The 12104-nt window shown below is 38.0% G+C and overlaps 1 protein-coding gene across 12 annotated transcripts in view; it reads right to left on the bottom strand.

Moving 5' to 3' along the window:
• nav3.L (neuron navigator 3 L homeolog) overlaps positions 1-12104 on the bottom strand; it is a 383175-nt gene that overhangs the window by 51751 nt on the left and 319320 nt on the right. For all 12 annotated transcript variants that reach the window (XM_041586363.1, XM_018252482.2, XM_018252484.2 and 9 more), the window contains 3 exons: positions 8229-8361; positions 5925-6186; positions 3214-3910 (listed from right to left, as the gene is read on the bottom strand). In XM_041586363.1, coding sequence (XP_041442297.1) covers positions 3214-3910; positions 5925-6186; positions 8229-8361 — 1092 coding nt within the window. The remainder of the gene's footprint in view (positions 1-3213; positions 3911-5924; positions 6187-8228; positions 8362-12104) is intronic.

Genomic DNA, 12104 nt, shown 5'->3' with positions numbered 1-12104 from the left:
CTTGGCAGTCATATCTAGGATGTTTTTTGTTGGTACCTATGCTATGTGGAAGATAAGATGCTAGAAAGTGGAATCTTTAATGCAATTTTCCGGTATTTCATCAATACCATCAGTTTTGGGAAAGCATTGAGACTCAGGAGTTTGGAGTAGAAATACATGGTAACCCGTTTTGGATTTGACTAAATGTGTAATTTCCAAAAATATATGGTTTGGATAGGGTCAACAAATGTTTTTGTTTTTTTACACTACAAATAATGCTGTATATGTGTTGGATTTTCAGTATCCAAAGTGACCTATGGGACAAGAATGTGCTAATTTAATTTTGGGGTCTCTAAGTACCAGATACAATGGGCATCAAACTGTTCAGTGGACCTTTAGCATTCATGTTTAGGATGTTTTCTTTTGGTACCTTATGCTATGTGGGAGAAACAAACTTGCAAAGTGAAAGTTTTGAGGTAATTTTTCAGAATTTTCATAAATTTGTATAAAAACTGCAACGTTCAGAACAGCTTTGATGTTTAGTAATTAGGAGTAAAAAAACTGTTACCAATTTTGGATTCTGCAAAATGTGTACTTTTCAAAAATATATGGCTTTTTAATCTAAAGTATGCCGTATTCTGTTGTAGTGCTTTGAAAATTCAATAATTCACTGCTGCGAGTTTTTGATCTATAGGTCAGAAATCTCCATAAAAATATATATATCTGGTATAGGCATGTTCGAGACATCAGGCTTTCCAAATCAGTAATTTTTTAGTGCATAAAATCAAATATTGTTTTGGTATAAATCCCTATGTTATGAAAAATAGCAATTAGTTGTTCTTCTTTGGTATTTAGCGTTCTAAATCTTGCTCTAGAAGTGGAACTAACAAGAACTTCCAGATTTGGAAAGCTTAGGTTCTCCTGAAAAAAGCATGTATAATTTTCCTACGTATGCTAAAAATCCTTCCCAGGAAATGCCATTAAAATGAGAGAGCGCAAAATGTTCAAAAAACAGCTGGCACTGAGTGAAAATTAAATTGTAAATTCTGCTGGTACTTAAAGGGTTAGAGCAATAAAAATATATTAGAAACACTGTATATAATGAATAAGGAACATCCATAGCTCAAACTAAGCATCAGTGATATAAATGGTGTTATTTAAATGTTACAATCTTAAAGTGACAAAATATTTTTAATGAAAAATATTTCAGAGAAAATTAAATGGTTGGCTATAAATCCTTATACACCACTATGTTAAATAGATCAGATTTCCTATTCAAGTACAAAAATATGCAACATGTAATAGTTAAAAATATGTAAAAAAAAAAAAAAAAATACTTTTTTTAAGCACATTACAGAGAAGAGTAATACAATTTTATAGAAGTTCTTTCTTCTGCCACTAGAGGGTACAATTTTACAGCCTGTGAAAGACTACATGCAGCTTTTTACATTTACAGAAACACTTTGGGAAATTAAAAAGTATTTCAAATAGTGGGAGAGATGAAATACTGAAATATTACTCATCTTTTATACTCTTCTTTGAAGAACTTTTATGGCTACACGGTCTTTTGCAAGCAATGGAAATAAAATACAAATGTAAAAGGATTTGTAATCTTTTGTGTATACATACAGTATACCAGTATAATCAGAATGTATATGAGCAGCCTCAGGTATGCAATATTCACTGTGAATTACTTGAGGAAGTATTTGAATGCTTACAGTTAATTTCAAGCTACTTTGTATGAAGCTTTCATTACAGTTGTAACTTTTTTAAGGTTACTCTGAGAAATGTTACTCAGCACAGGAACATGCTCAGGTACTAAATCTGCATGGTTTTGGATGGATCAGATACACCAGCTAAATAAGCCCTTATAGCATCTCTAATTAAGTCCTAGGAAGAGTCGCATAATTAATGGATCACTAGGAAACTCATTAAATGATAACTAAAACTTTACTAAAGAAATAAGGTGGAAATGTTATACATTATGGTTTAAGATTCTATATCAGCCCAAGGCAACCACAGCCCTTTAGCAGTAAAGATATTTGCTTCTAAACATTTTTCTGCTGATTTACTGCACATGCCCTTAAGGATCAGCTTATATTACAGGAAAACCTAATTTTCTGCTTGATGATTTTTGACAACCCCTAAGCTTAGCTTCTTAACAGCAGCTCAAAGCACAATGAGCATGTGTGTCTCTCAGGCGCTACTAACAAAATCCAAGATGGGAAACTCCTGTGACAACTTTGAAAGCCTGGATCATTACTACTATAGAGATGCTGAACCTTTAGTCTGGTTCAATAAGTTCAGTATAGAAAATATGGTATTTATAGCCATATGTTTTTTTATGGGTTAGTTCTCCTTTAATTTCTTTCAATGGTTGGCAGATGAGCCCATAAGCTTACCAACCACATTTTACTAGCTTTGTGAAGACAACAAACTAGGGCTGCCAAAATAATTTATAAAGAGGCATTCATAGCTGACCCTTGTACGTGTGTCTGAATTCCCTAGGGGAAAGAGTTATTTTAGTATTTCATAAGACTTGGGAAGTTTAACCTCACTTTATATGATCAGTATATTTCATCTTAGCATACTACAAGGGATTCTTAAAACTTATTTCTGCTTTGTCCTGAATTAAGTACCACCTGCCATAAAAATAAATAAATATCTGTATGGATCATACTGTCAGGAGCGCCCGATGACACTCCTGTCTCCATCTGCGCTGCGTCCAAGATGGTGGCGCCCATGGTAATGGATGGTAATGGCGCTAGCGTCTCACCACCGGCGCAATGACGTCACATGTCCGGTGCCAAAATTCAAAATAAAAAAATGCCGACATCACGGGTTCAATGCCCGAATATAAGATTTCCTTTGTGTTTCCTGGGTGCTTCTAAATTTACTACTGACTGATTCCTGAACCTTTTGACCCTGCCTGAAATTTGATATTGCTACTCATCTGCCTGCCTATTGATCTTTTGCCTGGAATTGACTGCGATTACTCCTGATCCCTTATTGATTACCACAAACTTGGACTTTTACCCTATACTTCCTCCTTGGTCCAGACTTCTCTTCCTGGGAGCCGATCGGCCCCCTGACACATACCCCTAGAGATTCTCTTAACAACAGCTTTTCTGTCTAAATACATATTTTAGAATACACAAATTATTACTCTACAAGTTAGTACTTAATATTTGCAATTTTTAATAAAAATAGATCTATTTGTCTAATTATTCTTACCGTCGGAAAGTGGGTGAGGCAATATCAGGATATTTTGATCCTGGCTGACGAAGTCCTTGTGTGCCACAGGCATTCGCTGATGTCGGACTAGATTTGGGAGAACTTGACAAGGATAAACTCTCTGAATCTGACACTTTTTCCTTTTCCTTATCGGTCTGATTTATGGTGACAGGACTTGAGCCACCTGAACCAATTTTTGAGGGCTCTCTTAGTTTTGTTGCTGAAGCACCTGCTGACTTGCTACTAACATTAGAGTCAATGCTGCTTGTGCTTGACCTATGACCTCCTCTTCCTGGAATACCACTTGTGCTTGACTTGGAAGGACGTGGCAAACTGCGATATTGTAGGGCAGTTTTTGAATTACCCAGTAACACAGTATCATCTTGATTTTGTGAACCATCAAGGCTAGTTTTTCTTCCTGCTCCCTTTCCACCAATGCATGCTGATTTAGGAATTTTTCCCAGAGTTGCTGAGCCACTGTTAATTGTTGCACCACTTCCTGATACCATATTTGGAGATCCCACCCCAGCCTTTTTAAAACCAAAGGAACCGGTGGTGGTTGGTCTGGCAATTCCAGATGGTGGTTTCTTCCCCTCATCACCACTGCTTTTTCCTGCATCTGAGGGAGAGCGTTGTAGAGTGGTACCTTTCAGTGGTGATTTTACCTTTTCAGAGGCCTTAACATCATCTGTTTTCCCTAAATGAATATTAAATATTTAAAAAAAAATGTTCAGGCAAAGGCAAATTCAAATCATTTTGAATACAGCGTGACATACTGTATGCATCCATACATACAACTAAAAAAAGATACAGTAGAACCCCCCCCAGTTTTTCAAGGGACCAGGAAATATTTGTGTAAAAAAAACGGGAAAATGTAAAATCAGGGAAGTGTGTTAAACTAACTTTTTCTTCAAGTACTGAAAGGATATACGCACAGCAATCAGTTTTACTTTGAGATACAAATATTTACTGTGTTAATAACAAGGGTTAAACATTGCAGCCAGGGCTGATCCTATCAAATGTGGGGCCCAATTGGGACCATGTTGGCGGGGCCCCTAGACAAAGTGTTGCTGGCTACTGACACACCAAGTATTTAGGAAAATAAGGGCATACAGGCACAAAATAGAAAGGAAAGGGGCAGACAAGGTAAGAGAGTGAGAGGGATGAAATAGGGGCACATAATAGGGGCACACAGGGTAAGAGAGAGAGAGGGAGGAAATAGGAGAGTGGACTGGGCCAATTAGTTTGGGGCAGGCTGGGCCGATTCAGCTTGGGAGAAGGCTTGGTTGGATTGGGGGCAGGCAGGGCCTATCAAGGTTGGAGGAAAGCTGGGCCTATGAGAGTTAGGGGCAGGCTAGACCTATGGAGTTGGGGGATAGGCTGGCTTATCAGAGTTGGGGGTGGGCTGGACCTATGGATTTGGGGATGGGCTGGACTCTCAAAGTTGGGGGCAGGCCAGGCAGCATCATGTGCTGAGGGAAATATTATCTGTGCTGCCCTGTGGTGCGGGGCCCCCAGAAGTGCGGGGCCCTATTGGGCCCAATTGGTCCAATAGGCCTCAGGCCGGCCCTGATTGCAGCATTAATGTTACACTATAGGGGGGCATATGCAAGACTGTCAGTCACATACACAACCTAAAGCAATAAGTGATTGGTGAGGGACTGGCAGAAACATGGGAAAATATACATCTGGTTAGTATTTTAAACCTCTTTTACATTACAAATAATAACATTCATAGAGGGAAAAAAAACAGTTTTTGGGTACATAAGGACAACGTTTTGATGTAAAATCTAGGAAAACATTACTTAAAATCAAGGAAAATGCACCCATTGAAACGCATTATAAATTGGTGGGACCACAGATAAAAAATGTAAAATGCGAGACAACTTAAAATTAGGGTACTTAAAATCAAGGTTTCAATGTAGATAGATACAAGTGATACAAGTTAAACCCAATAGTGAAATGGCATATCTGTTCAGTATATGGGCACATTAATACAGCATTTGGATACTGTGTTCAAGAGGGTGCAATGATTCCCAAGAGATTTTATGATTTTATTAAAATATGTATTGATTAAATGTAATTGGACTAAAAGCCTGGATTGTTTATATCCAAAAGGTTTGTATTAATTTTGGAATTTTAAACTACTTTAACAATTTTTTGCTGTCCCCATTCCCTTCAGACACAACATTACAAAATGGAGGCTCAAGGCAAAATATGTAAAATGGCAATATTTACTGCTATGTATATGCGAAAAAAACCCATATATATATGCGTAGTTGGCCATCTTAAATATATTGTGACAGATGGAAAAACAATCCCTGTTTTGTATAAAGGGTAAGGCATTTTTAGTAGCAGTATGAACAAAATGTCTCTGTCTTAAATATATTGATAATGGGTTGAGTGCAGAGGACCTATGTAAAAAAAAAAAAAAGAGGACCTGTTTTAAAAAATAGTGATGAGCACAACTTTCCCTTGTTTGTTATAGTATATACAGGGGCAGTGACCAGCTCCATGTTGTAGCTCCCACCCCTCCCAGCTATAGTCAGGTGATTCCAGTGGTGGCCAATAAAAGGGCAACGATGTTTGGGAGTTTTAACCTTGAAAGCAGCAAGTAAGTTGCAGGTAACATTTAGTCCCTGTGTAAAATGTATAATGAAGCAATAGAATTGATGTGTGACTATTTTTCAATCAGATGTATGGATGCTTACCTGGTGTTTTAAGGGAACTACTTCCTGATTTTTGCCGTGGTGAGGTTGATCCAATTTGAGCAGTCATGCCTCGTCTCCAAGATCCAGTCTGAGAGACGGATAAAGATTTCTGCCCTGCTTTATCTGCTTCTTCAGAAAAACCTGATTTCCATTTACCACTTGTGTCTAGGGTGATGTCAACGTCATCATCTTGTTTCTTTAAATCATCATTGCACCAAGGCTCAGAATCGGTTAACAAATGCTTCTCTGCATCCGTCTTTAACTAAAAACATTAAAAACATGTCACTCGTGAGAAAAAAACCCAAAGTGGATTTATTTAAATGAGAAGGAAAGCTACTGAAGCAATTTATTGCCAATAGATTAGCCTCAATAGTGCAAGCTATAACACTATATTTATTCTGACGAATGCTTTACCATACCTGAGTAAACAGCTCTAGAAACTCTCTCTGTTTGTTTAGGATAGCAGCTGCCATATTAGCCTGTTGTGACATCACTTCCTGCTTGAGTCTCTCCATGCTCATTAATAGCTCTGGGCTCAGATTACAGCAGGGTTGTAAGGAGGGGGGGGAAAGGGAGGGAGAGAGGAGCAAACTGAGCATGCTCAAGCCCTGTTCCTGGAGGTTTATGCTGAAAACAGGAAGTCTGATACAGAAGCCCATCTATACACAATAGAAGGAAAGAAATGTGGTGTTTCTTTTGACAGTGGACTCAGAGCAGGATTACTTTGAGGGTTTACCGGTGTATTTATTTAGATCTTTCTGATAAAGCTTACTTTATTGTAGCCTTTCCTTCTCTTTTAAAAAAGGAAACAACTGAGTAGACACACTGGGGCTTATTTAAAAACAATGTGCAAATTTGCATCTGGGCAGTATCCAATATCAACCAATCAGTGATTAGCTTTTTCAGCCAGCTGCAGCTTGCATCCACAAAGCAATCGTCTATTTGGTTGCCATGAATTATAGTCCAGGAGCAAATTTGCCCACTGTTAATAAATCCTCCCCCTGTTTTCAAAGGATACTAATATTATTTTGTAATAATAAGAATTAACATGTATTGTATATGTGGTGAGCACAACAGTTGCTGTTAGGTACACAGTGGCAGGTATTTAGTAGGGACACATGGGTAGTGGTAATAGGTAGTGATAGCAAATCAGATGTTTTACTTTCATTACTTATATCAGTTCAAGCTTAATGCTGTTTGTGTGTGATATATTATTTGACAAAGGTATTTTTTTCTTTTTCTCTAAGATGACCATACACGTCCCTCCTGACCAACCAGGGGAAACAAGCGGGTCTTTACATAGTTACCAACTTATGGGCATATTTACTATGATGTGTAAAAATGGTGGAAGAATTCACCACACATCGACAGGCAACGCCGTGTAAAAAAGGCATTAAAATGGCATATTTATTTGACTTTCTTTTTCTTTGAGCAACTTCTGCTGGAACTTACTTACAAAGGTCTCAAACAGTGTAAAATAATGGTGGCAAATCTGGTGTTCACATGGCGTAAAATAACACACACCTTGGAAAATTCACCATTTATCTTACACAGCTTACACAGAATTTCAGTTTACACAGCATAAATAGGCCCCTTAACTCAGGTTAATAAAAGTTCAACCCCATACCTATATTTAAGTAACTTTAGATCTTAATATCACAATAGCCTTGGTTATTATGCTATAGCCTATACTATGCCACTCTTAAAGGCATCAACAGAATCTGTCATCATGTACCAACATCACCTGGAAGGACAACCACAATCTCATTGCCCTCGCAGTGAAGCACCACCTACACTGCGTTACATGTAAGTTCAGTTCTTGAAGTCTAAAGGAACATCCTCTGTTATTTGTTTTTTTTTCTATGTGAGAAAAGACCCCATCTCTATCTCGCTATGATGTCCTCTAATGTACTTGCAATAAGTATTTGTTCAGTGAATGGCCAGCTTTTAGGCACACAAAGCACATTTTGTCCACAAATTCAACTCTCTGTCTCCCTCCCTTAATATCTGTTCATTTTCTTATCTTCCTCCCACATTGTGTGACATGGTTTATCAAAACCATCCAACAGGTTTTTCAAAGTGAAACTTGCCATGGGGGAGTGTAGCAAATAAAGAGTTATATGGACTTGAATTACAATTAAAATATAGTGTTACTAGTTTTTATTTAAATAAAATCATCTTAATTGCTCACTTACAGATAGTTACCAATTATTAATATACCATTGTAAACAGAGTATAATGCACCAAGCTTCTTGATACTGAAAGGCAAGTGTTGGTCATGTATTCCACATAATTTTTTCTTACCTGTGTTTGATTACCCTTTCTTGGAGAAGTAACATTAGTATAGGAACTGATAGATGATGTATTTAGGTCTTCGGTACTGAGGTTATCAAGAGTGTCACTAAGACCACTGCTAGCAGAACTACTGTCATCCCAGCTGCAAAACAAAGTGTCATTGATTTTGAGTTTCCAGTTTTCAGACTGCAATTTATATCTGTCATGAATGGCTAAGGTCTATTACCAGTAGAAGATATTAGCATCATAACATTCAAATACGGAATAGCCTAAAAAGAAAAACAAAGAATGCTAAATAGCTTATTCATTACAACCATCTTATTTAAATAAGTGGACAAGTTGGTTCTATGTTGTATGTATTCTAATGGCCACATTCCCTTTATTTTGCCTTCTGGTTTTTTTTCAAAAACACCTCAAGATGCTATCATGCAAATGGACTTCTTCTAGGGGTCTTTATTCATTTGTTTTGCTCCTTTGCATATAACCAATAAATGGCTGCATTCCATAAACAAATACATTTCATGCTCTTGAGAAACCATATTGCACCAAGCCTGACTATAGTAAGCCACAATAAAGGCTTCATTATAGCAGTGCTGCTCCTCTGATGTTTTTCTTTTGGATCCATAAACATTTTAATATTATACAATGGGATATAAAGCCAGCTGTTGATGCTTATGTATTCAGAATCGTTGAAAGATTTTGGTTTTTTCAGCCCAAAGTCAGCAATCTTTTATATATTATATACAGTTATGGGACCTGCTATTCAGAATGCTCAGGACCTGGGGTTTTCCAGATAACGGATCTTTACATGGTTTGGATCTTCATACCTTTAGTCTATTAGAAAATCATGTAAACAATAATAAACCCAATAGGCGGGTTTTGCTTCCAATAAGGATTCATCATATCTTAGTTTGGATCAAGTACAGAGTACAATTTTAGTTTGTGTGTGTGTATGCATGTGTATGAGACTAAAGGGTTATATTATCATTCTGCGGATTTTCTCTAAACAGAAGTTTCTATGAGTAGCCTAAAGCAACTGTACAGAGAGATGCATTCAGTTGTGAGAAAGTAATGATGACAAAATGACCTTGGTACCAAAGAAAGGAGTAATTACATGCATCAGAGTTAGGCATGTGGTATTATAAATGTACGAATTTGAATAAGAAGGGTTTAAAGTAAAAGGAATGATTTTATTAACACCAAGATTTTTCCCTGTTTCGGATACTTTAAATAATGCCCTTTAGCACTATAAAATAAACTATCTTCCAATTAGGATTGCTTCCAAAAGCAGAATTGTAAAATTACCTACATTCATCAAAAGCTTGGAATATGCACAACAATAATTCATCCTGTAAGAAAATTCTGCAGAAAAAGAATGCATTTCTCCAAAGTGATAAATGAGCAAGCCATGTGGAGAATAGGGTTAATCACTCAAACATACAGCTTTAGATTTTCAAAGTATAACATATTCCTTTATATAAAACCAATGGCCATTCAGTTTACAGCTGTTGGGATATCCCTTGTGTTTAAAAGTAAGTTGATTTTATCTTCAGCCTTTGCATTTCAAGCACATCACTTAAAGCAATGAAAGCTTATAAAATAATTAGCATATGTAGGGGATCAGAGAAATGCTTCTCCTGTTCTTCTGTCTGTGACATCATCCAGCCCAGTTACAGGTTGGAGAGCCGTCCGATTGGCTGGGTGCCCCAGTGCATCCTTGGGAGAGGGAGAGTGCCTGACTTTGGAGCCTTTTGTACGGGGTCTCAAACTGAGTTTAAAAGGGGTTGTGTGATGGAAGATCCAGCCAGAATCAAGTCTTGTGAAACTGTCCAAGCTGTTGAATCTGTGGAACTACAGAAAGAGTCCATCCTGTTCCCTGCCAAGCTGCTAGAGACTCAAAAGGAGAAAGGTGCCACTGGTGAGATTGGTTAGCTGCCTCTAATCTGCAGTGTGACTGCCTCTGAGAGCACCCCGGTGAGTGAGCCACCCAAGGGAGGATACTGGCAAGGATACAAGCGTGGGGCCCCAATTAGAAAACAGGTCTTGTGCATTTACCTGGTACGTGGGAGCGGCTAAGTTCCAAAGGGAGAGGTACTTTTGGAAAAGGTAGCGCTACCTGGGGTATAAGAACTCTGGGGAAGGGACATTCTATTTGAACTGAACTGTGTGTGTATTAACCCCTTCAAGAGGATTGGGACTTTGATGAATAAAAGGACTGTGTTGGAGAAACAGTCAGGTACCTAATAGTGAGTTAGGTAGGTCCCACATGCCCCCAGTGCAGGAGTGTATTGTGTATAATATTGCCCAAGTTCTTTCACTACTGTTTATATAAAGTTTATATCTGTTTCATTTGCAAACTGTGTGTTTTATTTGTCCTAGTGGAAATTCCCTGAGGTGTCTTCCTCAGTGTTCCCTAGGTGGAGGCACTGCGCTGTAAATCCCAGTTCCCAATACATTTCATATGCAAAAGGGACTCAGGGCCCCTGGATTGGCAAGGGTTAATTGCGATTTAAAGATACAGTAACCAAATCAGGGTTACACATATACTATCAATAGTAAGAAACGGTTGAGTTTTTGTTTTTTTTTTAAGCAAAGAAGAAAATATATGATTCCTAGTATTTTGGTAATAATTAATAGCACCTGTAAATCCAGGGCTAATGTATGCGATGTTTGTAATTTGATTCATTAGAATTAAGATAAACAAGGTTTGCAATTCCACTAACTAATTCTTTTTTTTTTTTTTTTTTTTTTTTGGTCCTTCATGCACCAAAGTATTTGCAAATCTGGTACACAGTGTTAGAAGCAGAGTTATCAAAGGTCAAATTGCAAGTTCATGGGAGTTTTTTTTTCTTAAAACTCCCATAAACTCCCATGAATTTGAAATTCGACCAGTCAAAATGCATTATAAAAATCTAATTTTTCAAAGTCGGGGTGAATAGAATCAACCCGAAAACTCGAATTCAAACCCGATCCAATTTTTTTCTCCGAAAAAAACTTGAATGTCAGGAAGGCTGCATACAACTTCAAATTAATCCCAGGACATCTTCCATAGGCTAAAACAGCGATTTGGCAGGTTTTAGGTGGCGAATAGTTGAATTTGAGTTCTTAAAGGGCCAGTGTATGGTAACTCTCGAAAATTTAATTAGAATTTTTTTAAAAAAAACTCTAATCGAATTTTAACAATTCCCTAGTCGAATTTGACAGTTTTGGCCATAAATTTTTTTTTTACGTCGACCCTTGATAAATCTGCCCCTTATTTAGGCAGGCCCGGATTTGTGGCGAGTAGTGATGGGCGAATCTTTCCCATTTCGCTTCACCTTGAAATCCACAAAATGGTGAAAAAATTCTCTGAAACGGCGAAAAATCCGCAAACCAATTTTTAAGTCAATGTGCGGCAAACAAATTTTAACGCACAACAATTTTTACAAGTGCCCTTTCAAGACTGTTACAGTTGGAGTGGTCAGAAGCTGGAAATGCCCGCTGATATTTTCCCCACCACCCTCCAAAAACCCAAACGAATACCCGAGGCCCTCACCTCAATGTTAGTGGTGCGGAATGCTTCTGTGCCGAAGGTTTCCTCTATAGTGGGAGCTTCAGGGGTCGGTGCTACTTCTGGGCCAGTGAAGGACCTGGTGTCAAACAGACTCCACCTCAGTGGGGTGGCTAAAGTGACCAGAAAAGCCTGCCTTCATCTGCAATGCTATAGATCAGCTTGGTGTTAACCTCTTTATCAGCATATTTAGCTTTAATCTGGGTGACCAAAAAGTCAGGTCCAGCTGCTTGAGGATCTCATGGTTAAAAGTCCTCAGTGCATAGACTGCACTTGCAGTTGCCTCAGTGATGTAGGCAACTCAGACGCTAATAGAGGTGAGGGGGTGATGCTGA

This window comes from Xenopus laevis, chromosome 3L (genome assembly GCF_017654675.1).
Source record: "Xenopus laevis strain J_2021 chromosome 3L, Xenopus_laevis_v10.1, whole genome shotgun sequence".
NCBI lineage: Eukaryota > Metazoa > Chordata > Amphibia > Anura > Pipidae > Xenopus > Xenopus laevis.
This window is presented reverse-complemented; position numbering and strand designations above follow the sequence as displayed.